The following is a 19,435-nucleotide window of genomic DNA, read 5'->3' as shown; positions in this document are numbered from 1 at the left end:
GCACCAATATAGGCTTAACGTTTACAACATAATATCAATTTAGGCTTAACGTTTACGATATATCATTGATTTAGGCATCACGTACAAAATAACACCAATATAGACTTAACGTTTACAAAATAATACGAATTTAAGCTTAACGTTTACAAAATATATATAATTTAAACTAAACGTTATAATTAAATTAATCATATTATATTCTTTCCCTATTAACTTTATATATTATCTTTTTATTTAGTTCTATTTTATTATTTATTATAATACAATTAATTAGTATTCTTGCCCATTAAAACCTTATATTTGTTTTTCCTCAACGATTCCATGACTACTAAATTTCATTGCTCACGTAATATATGCAAACTAAAAGTAATTGAATATCCACAATATTTCAAAATATTGTGGATATTTATTATAAATATTGTGGATATTCAATTACTTTTAGTTTGCATATATATTACTTTTAGTTTGTGCTATTTTGAACGTTGAGCCTAAATTGGTACTTCCCTAAAAACTTTAGACCTATTTTAGTACCTTATCCCAGAAATAAATAAAGAGTTTAAATACACATTTTACATTAATCAAGTTCTAAACCTAAAATTTATAAATTTTATGTTGCGAAGCTGTTAAAGTTTGTTTAATTTATTTTAATTAAATTCTATTTCATAAACCTAAGAATGATAAAATTTCACCCATAATGTTTCTAAACAATATCGATTTTAATCCTATCTAATAGATTTTTTTTTTAATATTTGACTTGTTATTCAATTATTACATCACAACTTTTAAATATTAATTATATCTAAAATGTTTAACTTGTTAATATATTATTGACACAATTACAAACAATTTACCCGAATACAATCTACAAACTTATTTTGAAATATACGATGTATTATTCAAAAATAACAGTCAAATCAGTCCACTCACGGGGCGTTTGGTATTCTATTGGGATAGAGATAGGGATAAAGGTTGGGATAGGGATAAGGATAAATGGTTGGGATAAGGATAAAAATATGATAGTCGAGAATTATTATTCAATGTTTGGTACGTGGGATAGGGATAGAGATAAAATAATACATTTTACTATTTTAACCCTATTTAAGCTACATAACATTAATTTGAGGGATAAGAAGCTTATCCCTCATCCGTCTTACTCTTCTATCTCCCAAACAAACACGGGATAACTTATCTCGTGTTTTTTATCCCTATCCCACCTCCTATATCCCTTCTAACAAATACCACGTCAAAACTTTTTATTTGTATGCTTAAAATTGATCTACTTTAATAAGAGTAAAATTTTATTATTTCGTCATTGAGTGGAGTTTGAATGCAAATCAAGTGGCTATAGGAGTTGCCTTGTTGCAAGGAAACAGACTTCAAATTGGTCTCTTCTTGGTTTCTATTGGAAGAGAGGCATAAACCAAAATGATCTTTTCTTTTCTTTTTTCTTTTTGAAGCAAAAAAGGTCTTTTCTTGAAAAGCAAAAATAAATAAAATAGAAAAGAAAAGAGGAATTCTTAAAATTTCATTCAAATATATGTCCAAACTTGAAAACTGAAAAAAAAAAAAAAAAAAAAAACAAGTGTATAAAAACCACATGCTTTCTCTGGAAACTACTGATGAATAATATTCCAATCTCAAAAAATAAATAAATATACATATCGTAAGCTAGGCATCCTTTTAACTTGAAGCTGCTGCAGGATTCACAGTAACATTGAGCTAAAGATACAATCTTTAACGGAACAAACATGTACATGTGGTGAAAATCCAGAGTTTTACTTGGACATGATTTGGAAGAGGACCAGCTTAACCATTCAATTAGGGCCCGGATATTGGAGATGATAATGCAGTTGTGATTAAAATACTTGTTGCTTTGTTAGGATAACTTTGCCTTCCAAGAGAGACTTACCCGGCACGAATCTGAATTAGTCTGTGAGACAAAGGAAGAACTACCTTTTTATGTTTGTCTGCACTTTCTGTATAGCTGATTCATCTTTACTGCAACAATTACATATAGCTTGTTGTAGATCTTGTCAACAAATTGAAACCATGCGCGCCTCCACGAATGCTTGAAATACAATGAGCTACAGACTACCACAAATCCTGTCATAAAACCGACACCCGAGCCATAGTAAAACCAATGCATTTCAGACTCATCTTGGTCATTTTTGTCCCCAGGTTCGCCAGGTTTAAGTATCTCCACCTCTTTCTGGCAACTTTCTAATGGAAATCCGCAAAGACCATCATTGCCGATATAAATGGATTTGTCATCCAACGTTTGGAGTTGGTTTCCATGTGGAATGGGGCCGGATAAATTGTTGAACGATAAGTTCAGGTAACTCAAGAAGTTCAAACTCGAAATACTTACAGGAATAGACCCTGAAAGTTCATTTTGAGAAAAATCAAGGGATTCTAATGCCTTCATGTTTCCAATATCTGAAATAATATTGCCTGTGAACTGGTTTCCGGATAAATTCAGGTTTTGCACAAGCTTGAGATTTACTATTTCATCAGGAATATTTCCGAACAAACGATTTTCTGAAAGATCAATGGAAAAGAGAAACTGAATGGTTTTGTTATATTCAAGTTCTCTTCCTTTCATATATGTCAAGACATGTTCTTGATATGCGTTGTATCGGCCAGGCATTTGAAAAAGAACTGGGAAAGAAAAACTGGACAACCAATAATCAACAAAATTCGGGTCTTCAACAATCATTGAAGTGAAATTCCCAAAACAACTAGGAATAGTCCCGGCCATCATATTGTTTGCTAAGTTCAGTATACGAAGAGAAGCAACACCGCAAAGTTCTATTGGAATCTCGCCTTTCAACAAGTTGGAATGGAGACTAAGAACAGCAAGTGAAGATAGGTTCTCATTAATCCAAGAAGGAAAGATACCGGTAAATGCATTCTCGCTGAGATCGAGAGTCAATAAGTTGGTAAGATTCCCCAATGATGTAGGAATATTTCCTTCCAAATTGTTCCTCTCTAAATGTAATGAGCCAAGGTTGTGTAATGAGCCTAACGAAACCGGAATGTTGCCACTTAATTCGTTATAAGCCAGATCAAGCACATTCAAGAACTCCATTTCTTGCCAGCATTCAGGGATTGCTCCAGAGAGTTGATTCTTTGACAGATCGAGATAACTTAATTCCGTCAACTTACATAGAGAAGTCGGAATATCACCACTCAAATTGTTTTCGGAAAGAGAGAAAAACGTCAGTTGTGGCATCATATCAGCAATCATTTGAGGTATTTGTCCTGAAAGGAAGTTGTTTGAGATATCCAGCACTTCCACATCCTCCGGAAAAGAAGTAAACGGACCCTCAAACTTGTTGGAATTCAAGTGTATGAGTCTTCCAAAAACAGGAGTAGATGGTTTTCCAAACTTCGGCAAGTTCTTGCTGATCTGATTATGAGACATATCTAACCACTGGATATTTGATGAAATGTTTTGAAACCAATCCGGAACGCCATCTGATATGCTCGTATTATACAAGTCAAGGAGTTGCAATGAATTGTTTGTTTGTCCTCTAAGCCATTGCGGGAATTCGGGGCCTAATTTGCAGGAAGATAAATAAACTGACTGAAGCTGAAAAGGAGCTATCCATGCAGAATCAATGTTGAAAACTAACGAATTTCCGTACATAGACAATCTAGTCAAGCTATCAAGTTTCGAAAAATGAGCTTCAGATACTATACCCTCCAATTTGTTGTTATTGAAATCTAATATTTCTAACTCAGAAAGCTGCCCGAGACTTGCAGGAATAGTGCCATTGAAGAGATTGTTATAAACGGATAATTCCCTCAGCTTTGATAATCTCCCGATTGCTTCAGGAATTCTCCCCTCAAACGAGTTTCGGTATAGATAAAGATATTCTAAACTAGTAAACTTCCCCAAGCTATCAGGAACAACACCTCTGAAATTATTGTTAGAAAGATCCAAACCCTTTAAACTAGCAGAAACACAATCAGATGAGTTGTCGAAAATCCCCCGAATCTCACCACTGAAAGAGTTCTTCCCTAAATCAAGCTCACGCAGATTGCATAAACCATTCATCAATGTCCCTGGTAATTCACCTTCTAAATCATTGTCTTGCAGCCGAAGAACTTCGAGAAATTCTAGATTACCTACCTCGCTCGGTAGGTAACCTCGCAGCAGATTTCCACTTAGATCAAGATGTTGAACATTGGTAATGTTAAACAACAAGGGTGAGATTGTGGAATTGAAGTTATTGGAGCTGAGATCAATAACAGCAAGAGATGTGAAATTAAAGCGAAAGAATTCGGGGAAAAGACTAAGAGAACAAGAGGACAAGTGTAATTCCATTAATGAAGGAAGCATGTTTAGTGAATGTAGCAAGTCATCAGCCATAGAAAGATTCAAACCAGACAATTCCAAATATTCCAAAGAAGTAAAACCAGAAACAAAGCTGAGGCTATCAAATATCAATTCTGAATTATAGCTGAGATCAAGATACTTTAATCTCGAAACATTTCCAGTATAAGGAGGAACATTTCCGACGAATTTTGCTTGAGAGAAGTTCAAATATTCCAACACTTTGAAGGAACCAACAAATTCAGGAATTCCAATCTCAGAGAAGTTGTTGACACTCAGGTCTAAATAATTGAGGTATGTCAGATTAACTAAAGAATGGCTTATCTGACCTCCTAGGCAAGAATCTTCGCATTCCTTCACTCCCGAATATCTGCTCTCGGTACCACGAAGCTCGAGCTTCGTGACGTGTCCATTGCTGTTGTTGCAGATGATTCCCTGCCATGAACAACAGTCTTCTCCCACCCATGATTTCAATTTGTCTGAAGGGTCTGCAATGCTATGTTTGAACTTGAGAAGTGCATCTCTCTCGTTCTTGATACACCTTACGTTTGAATCAGCTTCCAGAGTCCGAGTCAAAAGAAGAAGAACAAAACACAGGATGATCTGAAGATCAATAGTAATACCCATTTTAAGAGAAAAATGAGTTGCTGAAGCCTGAAAGATACAAAACCAAAAGGATAATATGACAGTTCTAGATGAAAACTCAAGGATGGCCGTTTTCTTATAACAACTTCAACGACTTTTTATTGCAAGTATAAGACACCTAAACATCAAAGTTGCTTTCTTTTGTTTTGACTAGGAGTTGTATAAGACACCGACTTTTTTTGTATATTTTAATGCATTCATTACATCAACTGTTTCTATTCATGAATGTGAAAAGTAATTAGGCAAAGGGAAAAAGGAAACCAAGAAATTTTTTATGCACATTTTTTAGCAACTTTCTTAGAATTTTCAAATATTTCAAGTCAATAATACAGCTTCAATCTTCTTCTTTTTTAAATCAGAAATCGAGTGGGTACAGCCCTTATCAAGTTTAATTTTTAAGTGTATGGTTAGACACCTACTGTTTGTTTTTTATAGCTAAAAAGTAGCTTTTCATAAAAGTAGAGAATCTCTGATTTTTGAAAAAACAACAGCAAACCATAACCGCAAACACAAGCAGCAAATAAACTAAACGGGCCCATGATATTGTAAAAAACAATATGTAATATTTAACAAAAGTGTTACATGAAAAGGAATAAAGTAGAGAACAAAACAATATCTATATTTTATTCGATTTGCATGCTTCCTTTAATAAAAAAAAAAAAAAAAAATAGTTTACAGAAGATAAAACTTAATAATTCCTTCTTGGAATTTTATTTATCTATTTACAAATTATTCACAACCTTCTAAAAACATGAAGACACAATTTACAAGAATAAAATGTTATTTTATTTATCACCTAGAGCATGTTACATGTTACATGTTACACGTTACAAGAACAATTCCAGAATTACCATAAAGTATTTGCTAAAAACTCACGTCTCCCTTCAATATAGAAATAAGGGACAAAAATAAGTATCATTCAATTCAAATAAACAAGTCTGGTTTTTATCCTAGGAAATAGAGAAAATGCCTGTGAAAGACGAAAGATATTATTGACTGTTCCACATTCTCCTCCAAAAGGAAGGTCTGGGTCTTTCAGGAGGAGGAGGTGTGAGAATGTCTAGTATAGTGTCCTTCTCTTTTGGGGTTAATGGAACACCTCTAACAAGATCCAGAGCCATAATGTGCACATTAGTCCTCTTCCTGTACTTCGCATAAGCCCGAATTCCACCAGCTGCACCTGCAACTAGAAGCTATACAAAGTTCTGTCTTAGTTTAAGCACAGTTCTAATTCAGTATAATTAACTTTCGCTTCTTAAACTAACCGGTGATAACCATAAGGCTGCAGTTTGCAAGTCGAACTTTGGAGCATAAAGTACTGTTTCCCCATATTCATCCTCAAGCTTTTTAAAGACCTCTTTGTCAGATTTACCAGCCCGAATTTCATCACGAATAAGCTGCATAGCCAGAATTATTAACAAGCATATTTGTATGAATAATCCGGAGAAGGGATGACAGGAATTATATAATCGTGTTAATGAAAAAGCCGAGCAGAAGGTGGAAACAGATAATAACTAAACACGTTAATTCACCTAGATCAGAAACTGTTAACAAAATAGTAGTGTCATTTGTTAACCCAGGACTGGAGTACAAGTATCAAAATCCCTATGTGCATCGATAATTACCGCCACAATGAAGTCGACAATCAATTAAGAGTTAAGACTAAAACATGTTAAATTTTGATTGCCAGTAATATTTCCTCTGCAACCAATTTAAGAAACATTTGAAACCATTCATGAAAATCCTTATTTTGGAAAAAGGTTCTTTCTGTCTGAGAAGAACCTGCCATTGACATTTTTTCCATAACACCGAAACTTTGGAAGTATGATAGTTGGCACATATTTTTTAGAAAATATTCACAACTTTTTCTAAGAAAAATTAGAGAACTTGTAAGGTTTTTTTTTTCTTTTCATAGAAGTATTAACTGAAAAACTTGATGAAGGGGAAAAAGGAATTCCAAATATATTTGGAACATGAAAAGGAATCTGGAAAAGGAACTCTACTTTCTTATGGTACATATACAGGGACAGATCTAGGGGGTCGGGAGGGGGCTTGATCCTCAATGGTCGTTGCAAAACTCCATTGAACATGTGTATGATGAAGCTTTAATCTTTTAGGGCAAAGGCACCCAAAAAAATATTCAATTAAACACCCATTTATAGACAATAGAGCACCCCCTGTCAGTAAATCCTTGATCCGTTACTAGTATATAAGCAAATAGGTAATAATTGCAACGGAGAAGTTTTATAGTGGACAATCTCACACAATAATCCATAAGATAAGAAGAGTCTAGTAAGGCCAGAAAAGCAACCAACCTCTGAAACTAACTTGTTAAACACAGCATTAACACGAGCTCCTAAGCTCCCATACACCAGAAAGTCAGAAACCATAATTTGTTTTCCTTAATCAAGAGTTCAAAAGATAGATCGAACCTAACATGACTAAGCCTTTCAAACAAAGATACATGCAAATGAGTATATAACCAGAAAGGTATTTAATTTAGTCCAATTAAATCAGTAAATAATTGTAATAATCCAGCTATACCTTTCTGAGGAGAATAGCTATATCTGCTTGAGAATCTTCAATTGACTGACTCCCACACTCCGTACACCGAACATTATGACTAATATTTCTTGCCCGAGCCTCCACAACCTGATTATTCTTCACCTCATCGTCTTTGCTTTCCATTTTCAGAAGATATCTCCAATTTTATATCAACTCAAAGACTGAAAAGAATTTTAGAACCATAAAATCAAATTCAAATTTCAGCGAGGCAATTCATCAAACACCTAGTACACATTATATCGCAGTTACATATGCGAATCCACATATATATACCCAAGTACAATATATAAAAGAATTTTACATTGAATTCAACACAATCAAAAAAGAGAGATCCTAGGGTGTATAATTGTTCAGATTTTCTCGTTATTTTCCTTTTCACTACAAATTTGTCAGCTACCATGAGAAACTTAAAGTAAAAGAGAAATAAGTCGGATGATCATTTTACCTGGCTTATTCTGATTGGGTTTTGAAGTTGAGCTTTTTAAGCAATACCAGCGATTGTATCACGAGCTAACAATGGAAATGGACTGGGTCTGGGCGGGAAAGTTCTTCATCGTAGTTATCTCTGTTTCATACCAAAAAAAAAAAACCCAGAAAGAAGTGGATGTTGCAACTTATGAAACAGCGTAAATCTAACTATCAATTTTATGGCTATGCCAATTAGAAAAAACTGATTTTTATTCTAATATCAATTATCTTTAAAATATTTATTATATTATTATTAATAAAATTATAAAAATTTATTAAAATATTAAAAAATATTTGCTCTGTATCCTCGTCTTTGGGAATGGAAAGAATTTCCGTGGCCAGCAGTCCCACTCATAGAGGTGCAAACCATCTGCGAAAGTGAATAGTCACTGCTGTCGGCGGTGGATACATTTACGAACCAAAAAAAATATTTACTCTGTTATTAATATAGTTATAAAAAAAACCACCAATAATTTATTAAACTATTTCAATTTATCGACAAACTTGTTTAAAAGATCCGATGTAAGAGTTAAATAATAGTCGAATAAGTCTTTCAAATTTTCGATAAACGTTGGGATTAAATTAGCAACATTTCATATGTTACGACTAAATCAACTTCATTTGAGAGGTTAGGGTTAAATTTGACGCTTATCCCTCTTAGTTAACATTGATTAACTCTAATTAAACTAACCTAACCCATTATACCACACGTTAGAAATTGCATAAAAGACAATTAAAAGAGCATGAAAATACTTAAAACATATCTAAGATAAAAAAAATATGAAAAACACAAAAGAAAAAAAGGTAAAATGAAAAAAGTGCAAAACAAAAAACGTAAAAGGCAAAAAAAAAAAAAAAATTACGTTTTCGATTTTATTACATTTTTTCACCTTTTTTCATTTCATTTTTTTTCGTTTTTCACGTTTTTTATACTTACCATTTTTCACTTTTCACTGTTTTTTTGAGTTTATACAATGAAAATTTCACGTTTTTTCATTTTTATATTTTTCAAGCTTATCACGCTTTTCAAGGTTTTTCATTTTTCATTTTTAACATTTTTTACAGTTTTCTTATTTTTACCCGTTTTCTCAATTTTACTCTTTTTATGTTTTTCGCATTTTTACTGTTTTCACGTCTCTTTTTTTTTGTTTTTTTGTTTTTCATTTTTCACAGGCTTTTACCGTTTTTTCTATGTTCCACATATTTTTCGCTTTTAACATTTTCGCATTTTTCATGTATTTTTCCTAGTATTCAATTTTTACATTTTTGTGTTTTTCACTGGTTTCACCTTTTTTGTTTTACCGATTTTTACGTTTTTCAATTTTTTGCGTTTTTTTATGTTCTTCATGGGGTTTTTTTTTTTTTGCATTTTGTGGCTTTCATTTTTTCATGCTTTTTTTGGGTATTCACCATTTTTTGTTTTTACCGGTTTTTCACGTTTTTTTCTTGTTTTACAGTCTTCTTTTTTTTTTTGTTTTTTTTTTTTTTTTGCGTTCACTCTATTTTCACGTTTTTTTCCATTTCTCACTTTTTTTCACTTTTCATGTTTTTTTTGTGTTCACTTTTTTTCCATTTTTCCATTTGACTTTTTTTTACATTTTTTACATTTTTTCGTTTTTCCATTTTCACATTTTATATGTTTTTCACGTTTTTTTTTCATTTTCGCATTTTTACCCTTTTACTGTTTTCACTGTTTACCTTTTGTGTTTTTATTGTTTACACATTTTTCACCTTTTGGTGTGTTTACCATTTTTCATGATTTTTTTACATTTTCACATTTTTTTCCAGTTTCGCACTTTTTCATGGTTTTTTCTTCATTTTTCATTTTTCACGTTTTTACTCTTTTCTATTTTTCTATGTTTTTTCTGTTTTTCATGTGAATTTCCCGTTTTTCACTTTTTCCTTCACGTTTTTTCTTCTGTTTTTCTTTTTCTTTCCATTTGACTGTTTTTTTCTTCATTTTTCTATTTTATTAAATGGGTTAACTAGATCAACCTGAATAACCGGTTGCCCAACCTGTTTATTATATGGGTTAAAGTTTGGGTCAAAGATAAAAAAAAAAAAGGAAAATGAGAGTCGGAACCGAAGACAATAGTTAGGAAAATATTTTACCCGTTAAAATTTTTTTCACTTTTTTTATATTTTTTCATGTTGACTAACATGATATTATTCCATTAAGTTACTTTTTTAAGTAAACAAATAACAGAAAATCAGGAGAATATTCCGCCAAAGAAACGAGCCTAAACCTTGTAAAATTCTACACTGCATAATCTTTTTATGAACTTCTTTTGCATGCCTTTTGAAGTGCTTAGAATTAATGCTACAGGAAAGTACCTACTACACTGATGGAGCTATGAGGATGATCTTTATTCACAGCATATACAGCATTAGTATGAATAAGTGTCTATTGCACTAACATTACTTCATTTAAAAAAAATTAATAGCTAAGCAACACCCAGTCTCAGAAATGCACCGGTAAAGATGGCCTTCAGCACCAGACCAATGTATGTATCTGTGTAATCCATTTTCTAACCAATTCTCTCACTTGAAGCTACAAAATTAAGACTAACCAACGAACGACGGACGGACGATCTGGCTTTATGTCCCTGCAAATCACACCATCCTGATATTCAGATAAACGTGTGAAGTCAGTCAAAAATAAAACCCTGTTTCAGCCATTCCTCAGATTCGGGCATCCGTTCTGCAGGATAGCCATACTTGATAATGTGAAGATGAACTGAGTGCCCAATTCTGCCTTCCAACTTGGCAAAGTCCCATCAACTTTTTCTATATAAGAGGTTGTGTCCATTACCACATTTCCTGCATTTGCTGTGTATCTAAAATCCTAAACGTTCTCTCAATTCTACTTCATCTTGTCCCTTCTTCTACCAAAAGTACAACACTGGACTGAACATGAAAAGCAGAGTTGGAAAATGATAATTAGACTACTGTTTACTTCTCATCCTCCGGGCTCTATTGCCAAAGTAAAATCAGTTGCAGTTCCAATTTTACTTTTCGAGCACACACGGATTAATTAAGGAAAATCTTTAAGATTCCTTGACAAGGTTTAAAAAGCTCATCAAAGTGCATAACTAGAAAAACACTAAGATCCCTGTGCTAGAAATAAAGCAAAGTTTAAATATGAAATGCTTGTGTATAGTTGAGGAAGATGCGTAAAAGACTACACTCATTTTTATGAGAGAAAACAAGATAACATATCATACCATGAAGTGATCTGTTGCATGGTGTTTACAATTTTAGGAAATTCCTTCGCAATATTCAATGAAGATTAATAAAAAAAGGGCGGCCCGGTCGCATTACGCGTCCCCGCTGAGCGAGGGTCCGGGGAGGGGTCCCACCACAAGGGTGTATTGGGGGCAAGCCTTCCCTTGCCAATTTAATTGGCAAGAGGCCGCTCCTAAGACTCGAACCCGTGACCTCAGGTCACACGGCAACAACGTTTTACCGTTGCGCCAAGGCTCGCCCTCTATTCAATGAAGATTAATAATTGTGTAAAAATAGTTTTCTTAGGCACTTGGAATATAGTACATACAGCCAACAAGTGTTACCAAACTAATAACTGATTTCAAAGAAATGAACAGGAAGATTAAACTAGGAATGTAGAAACATGTATTATCGGAACAATAAAAAACAATTAACTAGAAAAACTACTTTCACTAAAATGCCTTCATGGTTCCTATTTGCCAAATGTAACTATTAGTAAACGGAGTCTTGTTTCATTAAAAGATATTTAATAGTTAGGCATCTTAACCTATCAAAAATGACTTTAGATGAAAAATGGAGAAGCAAAAAGAGAAAGGCTTGCCTTTATTCTGATGGAAGGAATGCAATCTCAATCTCTTGGAGTGTTTTTCCTTTAGTTTCTACCACATTCTTCTTCACAAAAACCACTCCCATAAAACAAAAGCTAGCAAATATTGTATACAAGACTAGTGGCCCAATTTGCTCCAGTAAACGTAGAAACAGCAGACCAACAAAGAAATTTATAACCTGTTATATACACCCAAGCTTATATCAGCAACATAACATTAAGTTGAGAAACTAATCTTGAGTAATGAAAATGAAGTCAAAATGTAAAAATATAATATGTATGCTTATACTTGGAAAATTTCCAATTAATTCAAGCCCGAGGGAAACATAATACAACTGATTTACTCAGTAACAAACAAATTAATTTCAAAAATTGAACAAAAGAAAATATGAGTAACAATCCTATCGCATTGCAAACCAATTTCAAACCATTAATCATCAATATTTTGGAACAACAACAAAACCCCAAGCTTTAATCCCAAATAGTTGGGATCGTTCCTGTCCAAAAACAATTAGCATTTTCGAAAATGGATCCAATTGTAATTGATGTGAATCGCAAACTATGCCAAGAGTGTTGACAAATTATAATTATCTAAAATTCGTTTGATGTATAATACTGAACTTCACATGTCAATATTTTGCTTCAGCATAAAAGACGAGTTTATATCAGTGAAAAAGAAAAACCACTGCAGGAAGGAGGAGAAATTTTACAGTACTCCCGGAGTACTCCCGGCCAATCAAAATCGTTTTTGAATCTCACTTCATGGGTATGATTGGTGGAAAGAGAAATATATATATATACACATGTCATGTATTGATTGGTAGGGAGTATTACTCCAGGAGTACCGAGAGTATACGAGAATTACCCAGTGCACAGCCATGCACACTGCCATTGCCTTTGCCCTAATTCGACTTGGAAATATTTCTGACAGGAGTAGACTAGGAACTGGACCAGCACCGAGAGCAAATGTGAAGACAAACCTGTATTATCAAGAGAGAACCGAGACTTAATATATTTCTCTCAACTTGAGATTTTATTTCTTTACTTCTTTCCATCTGACAATCTTTGTAAGAAAAAACTAATTCCAGCAATTTGACACAATTTTACAACTTTCTCATGTCTAAAGGATTTCAGGTATACTCCAGAGACCGCTAATCTTGGTTGCACAAGAAACATACTTCGTTATAAAAGATGCAAACACACATATTTCATTAACACAATACTGAAGTCCAAAGAGTTGGCAAATGATCTGAAAGTATCTAATCTAGTTCTCACGAACTGGTTGAATTTTTTGTTTTTTTTAATGCTCATATGTGGCTATCATCGATGGACAACAGGTTCAAGTCTCAGTACTTACATCAGCATGCCTCCCACAGATAGATACAATACAGCAGCTTTTGGCACAAATGAACTAGCTGCAATAGCTTGAAGACCCATTGACACCATCTGCAGAGTAGAATGCAAAATGTAAATTGCAATGAAGAGGCAAAAAATTCTGACTGCAGACTGAGTCAAGACATCATAGTTTGGTGCAGGATATAATTTCAGAATTTGAATACAGTTTGAGAATTGAGATAGATATACAGAACTCGGGAAGAAAATTTTAAATCTTTATCTTCCTTGTAAGTGCCACAATGATACATTACAATCTCATTCCCTTTGCCGATTTCTTGTACAATTACTTGTCAAGCAAATAAGATTTATATATGGACCTAGAAGTTATCTGTTTAAAAAACAATGAACAAACAGAGACCTAATAGTATTATTCGATCAAACATCTTATTCTGAAACCGCAAGTGGAATTATTGAATATAGGACTCTTTAAGATAAGACACATCATTAAAAAAAAAAACTCATATTTCTGTTAATCATAAGCTTGGGCATGCGAAAAAGGTTGGCCTATTTCCAAGAAATTCACCATTCACGTACCCTAAGTAAACAAGGAGCACCTTAGACCCTTAGAAAACCATATTAGCGATTTAAGCATTTATTTTAGTTCAAGGTCAACAGCTCCTAAGGGTCTCCAAACAACAGATGTATCACATTACATTTCCATATACTTCTAAAAATTCATTTCCCCATACCATTCCAGAAAAACTCCCGATAAGAAGCAACTTTCTGCCCAGTTTATCCATCAAAAGCATTGCAATAACTGAACCTGATGATGCAAAAAAACGTTAAGCAAAGTGGTTCGACCATCAAAACATAATAAAACATGTTTCAAGAAATCCTCATACCAAATAAGTTACAAATTCCAAGACACGTATTTGCAAAGTCTGAAGGAACACCGGCACTTTTAAAGACAGTGGATGAGAAATAGAACACAGCATTTATGCCAGAGAGCTGTTGAAAGACAAACAGTACCGACCCAATGAAAACCACTGCAAAAAGAGAAATCAAAAGTAATTATTTAGAAGAATACCAAAATGCAAATTCAACCATAAATCAACGAACATGCGTACCCTTGAAATGCCGACCATACAGCAAATCTGATAACTTTACTTTATCCACTTCATCTCCTCTGTCTGTGGACAATTCAGCCATTGCAGATTTGACATGTGATCCTCCCAAAAGCTTCTCAAACTCTACTTCAGCTTCTGCACCTCTTCCCCTCTGAACAATTTCAGACAAAACTTTTAGCATCACTTTGACAACATTACCTTAGAATCAGATATTGCTGAATGAGTTGACGGTCAATAGAAACATCAATAGAAACTTGTCCACCTAAAATATTTAGGTTCAGCCTACAAACTTATGGGTTTCCTGATAATATCGATAGCATAATTTGTTTGTGCGGGACTGCGTGCGTGCTTGTGTGTCAACATAATGGTTCTACATTATTTATGAGTGTGCTGAACAGACAAAAGGATAGAAACTTGAAGGAAAAGAAAAAGCTTCATATGAATTCCGTGAATGTTCTGTAAAGACGAGAGCAGCAAACATGCTCACCTTCATCATTTATGATTATAATTGTTTATAATACATGTAATGAAGATGGATCTCCTAATTATTTTCCTCAAAATAAATTGGACTTTGAATTCAATTGGAAACCCAATTCTTCACCAACTACTTAATGTGTTCACTCTAAACTTTTAAGCAATCAAGGTGTTAGCTAACCATTATATTTAAGCATTTCTTGGATTAAAAGTGGAGTATCTCTATTCTCTCACAAAATGTCATCTTCATGATGGTATGTGTATGTAGATTCTTATCCCCAAGAGTTTAGTATTGTTGAATCTATCTAACTCGGTGAATTCAGATGTATCTAGATACAACCACGCTCTGAATTGAACTTCAGACCCTGATAAGCTGAAGCACACTCTATTGCAAATCCAAGTTCAAGAAAAAGATAACTGTATAAGATTCATACTGAGAGTGATTACTTTTACAAGCCAATGGGGACTCTCAGCACAAAACGCCATGAGTAAAGCAAGAGCTACAGCAGGAATGATAGACACCCAAAAGCAAATACGCCACCTGAAAAAGATTGATAAGTTTTAAATGTTCAGTAAGAATCAATGTGCAATGACCAATTGACAGAGCATTCATTTGTCATTCTCTTGCTGAGATATCTCACCAACCAAAAGTCTCTTTGGCAGGAATTCCTACGAACAGAGCTGCCATAAGTCCAATACATGTAGCAATTTGTGTGAAGCTACCAAAAGTACCCCTAACATGAGCTGGTGAAACCTGAAGTTAGACAAACAAGAATTATTATGGATAGGAGAGGAGTGGGGGGGGCAACTAATTTGGAAACCCAAGAGTTCTAAGAAAACATCAATAAACAAATTAATCACTACTTGTACCTCTGACACGTAGAGAGCTGCAACCGGAGGGCCAATTCCCATTCCTGTTCCAACGAACAATCTTCCTAAGAGCATGCCCCATAGATCCTTTGTCATAGCACTGCACCATTATGTTTGTATAGTTCCATAAAGACAGAATAAATACGATACATACAGAAAATTGGATAGTGATGAATATCCACGAGCTGTTGAAGCAAGAAGACTTGTTTGTCATTCATATAAGAGCATTAAACCAATATGAACAGAAGCAAACAAGCAAAAGAATTATAAAGACAAACCAATCTAACTGCTATAAATTTTCTTTTCTTTGTGCATATTATGAACCTAATACGTTGGAGCCCAAAGCAGTAATACATAATAAATGTTATTAACAAGATAACTACTTGCCATCCCAGCATGAAGTGTACCGAGGTAAGAAATATTATCTAATTTCATGCCCGGTTTTGACTATAGAACTTACAGAGAAGATTCAAACAACCATACAAATATGAATTTATAGAGTAGGAACTTAGGAAGACCCAAATCCTTTTAACAAGAAGACATGCAATATTGAGTGAAAATCAATTATATATATACCAAACATCATTTTATAAAAACTCAAGTTGTATCAAAATTGAGCAGATGAAAAGTATGAGCCATGAGCACATACCTCATTATAGCCCCTATTATCATCGGCAAAGCACACAGCTGAAATGCCCTGCGCCGCCCAACCCCATCTGCAATCCAACCACTGAATATAGATCCCACAAAAGCACCTCCTAGGCATGTACTTACCACTAGCCCTTCATTAATAGGAAAGAGCATATTAGAAAGAAAAAAAAAATCAAAGGATTGAGCAACTTATAAATTTCCGAGAAGAGAGTACCTTCAGCCATGGTATTCCCACTAAAGTGGAGATCTAAAGAAATACTTTCTAGGGTCTCATTAACTACACTGCATTCATAAAGCAAACCATGAGAAGCTAATATTTGCGAAATCTTGAAACATGAAAATGAGCAAATGAGAATTAAGCCTCAAAGGGACGCACCCAAGATGATAACCAAACAAGAGTGAGGAAATTGTTGCCACCAGCACATGCAATAAAGAATGCTTCCAAGACGGGTTTGCAATATCTTTGCCTGTTCCATTTGGCAAAAGCACTACAGCCCATAACAGAAATCAGAACACTGTAAGGTATTAAATCCATATCATTATAACCAAGAAAAACAACAAGTGAATAAGTACAGGAATGCAATGGAATTAGTTATGCAATTATGAAACATTATTTTCACGCTGTGTATTTCCAAAGTGTGCTAAAAAATATAAACTAGCAGAAGGAATTGCCTTCAGCAAAGATAATATGAGCATTTGTTATGATGAAGGGTAAAAGTGCTGACTCAATCAGATCTACGAAGAAAGAAGTCGGTTTAGCAATGTGCTACAAAGCCAGTAGTTTAATACTTTAAATTATTGCAAAAATTTGAAATCTCCATTAATTGAATTGAATAGACTCATGGCTGCTTTGTTGGCCAATGAGACAACTAATATGAAAAGAATACATAAAACAAAAAGAAATCCTCATTCCTCGCAACTTGCTTGCTTTACTTATATATCATATGCTGTCTGTATTCGTAATCAAATACCGTTATACTGTAGTATAGTACCAGAAGGACAAACAGCAGCCATATCAAGCCAACATTAATAATAGATATATAATCATAAGCGAACTGATTAAGCTTAATCTGGCTTAAATTGGTTACATGAAATTCACGTAAACAAACAGAATCAAAAGCATTCCCCCCTCCTAAACTGTAAATTCAATCAATTAGCATCAAAGAAGTTTCTAACCGAAAGGAATTTGAAGCTAAAAATAACATAACCAAGAAAAAATTGAAAACACACCTAAACCTTCTTCTCTATCGTAGGCATTTATGACGTCACTCGATTGTACACGCTTGCTCGCAACGTCCACATGACGGCCTCTCATGGCGAACCTAGAAAATCCAAAACTCAGAACTGGATTTTCAGGAACCAACTGCAATACGAACAGATCGGACGTAATTGATATTAATTTAATATTTAAAATTCCTAATTAACAACAAACCACTGAAAAATATGTTGCACTCAAAATATCACTAACACGCAAGCTCCAAACACAATCAATAAAAAAAGAAATTCCAATTTAGATCTGACAACAACATCTATCTCAGAAGAAAATCAAAATACATATATTAACAAAACAGGAGCACATTGTCGAGTATATTGAATTGTTTCTTCATCTAACAGAGAGAGAAAAAAAAAGGAGAAATAGAATTTAGAAAAAGCAATCACCATTGTGAATCAACAAAAGAATCAGAGTAGGAATATAAACTTCTCACATAAAGTAAATACAAAACTGAAGCCACATTTCCACTGCATAAATGAATACGTACATATAGAGAGAGAGAGAGAGAGAGAGAGAGAAAGTACCTATAGTATCAGCTGGTGCATCAAAACAAAGAGACAGAAAGTGATTACAGATTGAAAGCAGAAACAGAGACAAGAGAGAGAAATGAAGAAGAAAGGGTAGCTAAAATGAGCCTGCAAATCGGTTGATTTTATGTTAATAAAAGGAAATCCAAATCTCAATTCACTGATAACTTTTGGAATAAACCAAAAAAAAACTATACTTAAGAAAAAAAGGTCAGTGTCAGCTTTGCACTGAGGACACGGGAATCTGAAGCGAGGATTTCGAAACCGCTTTAGAGGAAGAATAAGAAACGTAGAAAATGAGATCAGAGAAGAAGTACTAACGTGCGCAGGGGGGTGGGGGGAGGGGATTGATAATGATATCACTGGTTGTTCAGTAGAGAGGAAGCAAAGAGAGAGAGAAGAGAGGTAGGAGACGCTGCCTACGTAACACCTGTCACGTTTGCTTTTTGTAGTTGATTGGTTGCTCGGTAGAGAGTTGGATCTGCTGTTTTCTTTCTACTTCTTACTTTATTTGGCTTCTCCAATAATATGCTGCCACGACTCCAAACTTTTGGAGAGACGTTCCTACCCGCCTCTGTAATCCTCGGACCGTACAATTTTGGAGAAATACTAACATCAAAGAATTAAAACCATTTTAGATTAATATATATATTACAAAATATTTTTTTATATTTTATTAGTTTGTATCGTTTTTTATTTTATTTATATTGAATAATTGGATAACCGGACTAAAAGAAATAGTTTACAGAGACCACTAGGCAAAATATACAAATCATAAAAATCAATATCTGCCCTTGTAAAGTTCGTTTTCGAGGAAAATAATTAAATTATTTTCTAGTTCCTTTATTAAAAAAGTGTTTTTCCTTATTTCATTGTTTAGACTATTTTATTTATATTTATTTTTTTTTTTTGAAACCAAGACTATTTTATCTTTTAAAGCATTTATGTAATCTTTTAATTATTTAAATATTATTTTTAACTCTTTTTTTATTTTTCCATAAAAAAAACTCTTTTTTATTTTCTTAAAATTATTTTTTATTTAATTTGATATTTGTCTCAGTTTTTTATGTTTTTTTTAGTTTCATCATTCTGTCTTCTTAGAATTTTTATGTTTTTACAATATTTCAATACTCATTGAAATTTGAGATCTTTCAAAAAAAAAACTATTAATTACATTTTATTTCAATAAATTCATTTAATTTGATTTATACTTTAATAAAATCATTTCAATTAATTCAAATAGAAAAAAATTAATCAAAATATAATGATGTGACAATTATGTTAATATATATATATATATAACATAATAGTTCAAATAGTTAAATTAAG

The 19,435-nt window shown here is 33.4% G+C and overlaps 3 protein-coding genes across 6 annotated transcripts; all 3 read right to left on the bottom strand.

Moving 5' to 3' along the window:
* Positions 1-1,550: 1,550 nt before the first annotated feature.
* On the bottom strand, positions 1,551-5,144 carry LOC136223193 (receptor-like protein EIX2). Its single transcript, XM_066011071.1, has one exon. It carries the CDS (start codon positions 4,964-4,966, stop codon positions 1,958-1,960), a length of 3,009 nt encoding a protein of 1,002 aa, XP_065867143.1. The 5' UTR covers positions 4,967-5,144; the 3' UTR covers positions 1,551-1,957.
* Positions 5,145-5,747: 603 nt separating this feature from the next.
* On the bottom strand, positions 5,748-8,167 carry LOC136223364 (cytochrome c-type biogenesis CcmH-like mitochondrial protein). Its single transcript, XM_066011314.1, has 4 exons — positions 7,995-8,167; positions 7,529-7,710; positions 6,250-6,381; positions 5,748-6,177 (listed from the first exon to the last, which is right to left on the bottom strand). The coding sequence occupies exons 2-4, from the start codon at positions 7,670-7,672 to the stop codon at positions 5,974-5,976; spliced, it is 480 nt and encodes a 159-aa protein (XP_065867386.1). The 5' UTR covers positions 7,673-7,710; positions 7,995-8,167; the 3' UTR covers positions 5,748-5,973.
* Positions 8,168-10,258: 2,091 nt separating this feature from the next.
* Positions 10,259-18,516, bottom strand: LOC136223100 (probable plastidic glucose transporter 3). 4 transcript variants are annotated; one of them, XM_066010904.1, is made up of 16 exons: positions 18,428-18,516; positions 18,104-18,214; positions 17,537-17,669; positions 16,683-16,794; positions 16,521-16,588; positions 16,305-16,437; positions 15,656-15,755; positions 15,427-15,539; positions 15,233-15,326; positions 14,312-14,462; positions 14,087-14,230; positions 13,934-14,007; positions 13,207-13,295; positions 12,715-12,829; positions 11,844-12,028; positions 10,259-10,924 (listed from the first exon to the last, which is right to left on the bottom strand). In XM_066010904.1, exons 3-15 carry the CDS (start codon positions 17,619-17,621, stop codon positions 11,846-11,848), a joined length of 1,461 nt encoding a protein of 486 aa, XP_065866976.1. In that variant the 5' UTR covers positions 17,622-17,669; positions 18,104-18,214; positions 18,428-18,516; the 3' UTR covers positions 10,259-10,924; positions 11,844-11,845. The 4 variants fall into 4 exon arrangements, with proteins under 4 accessions (XP_065866976.1, XP_065866974.1, XP_065866977.1 ...); XM_066010902.1 differs by having other exon boundaries at positions 18,304-18,435; XM_066010905.1 differs by lacking the exon at positions 18,428-18,516 and having other exon boundaries at positions 10,259-10,919; positions 18,104-18,421.
* Between the last annotated feature and the right edge of the window lie 919 nt (positions 18,517-19,435).

Source organism: Euphorbia lathyris, chromosome 3 (assembly GCF_963576675.1).
Source record: "Euphorbia lathyris chromosome 3, ddEupLath1.1, whole genome shotgun sequence".
In the NCBI taxonomy this organism is placed as follows: domain Eukaryota; kingdom Viridiplantae; phylum Streptophyta; class Magnoliopsida; order Malpighiales; family Euphorbiaceae; genus Euphorbia; species Euphorbia lathyris.
Note: the sequence above shows the minus strand (reverse complement) of the source record. Positions and strands in the feature narration are given on the sequence as shown.

Excerpts from the sequence above, each read along its gene's own strand:
- LOC136223193 (XM_066011071.1), bottom strand. The coding sequence starts at position 4,966 with ATGGGTATTACTATTGATCTTCAGATCATCCTGTGTTTTGTTCTTCTT.
- LOC136223364 (XM_066011314.1), bottom strand. The coding sequence starts at position 7,672 with ATGGAAAGCAAAGACGATGAGGTGAAGAATAATCAGGTTGTGGAGGCT. Across the intron at positions 6,382-7,528 it reads TAGCTATTCTCCTCAGAAAG|CTTATTCGTGATGAAATTCG; the intron begins GTATAGCTGGAT and ends CTGGCTATGCAG. Across the intron at positions 6,178-6,249 it reads CAGCCTTATGGTTATCACCG|CTTCTAGTTGCAGGTGCAGC; the intron begins GTTAGTTTAAGA and ends AACTTTGTATAG.
- LOC136223100 (XM_066010904.1), bottom strand. The coding sequence starts at position 17,621 with ATGAGAGGCCGTCATGTGGACGTTGCGAGCAAGCGTGTACAATCGAGT. Across the intron at positions 12,830-13,206 it reads TCTGTGGGAGGCATGCTGAT|GTTTGTCTTCACATTTGCTC; the intron begins GTAAGTACTGAG and ends TTGATAATACAG. Across the intron at positions 12,029-12,714 it reads TGTGCATGGCTGTGCACTGG|GTTATAAATTTCTTTGTTGG; the intron begins GTAATTCTCGTA and ends TGTATATAACAG.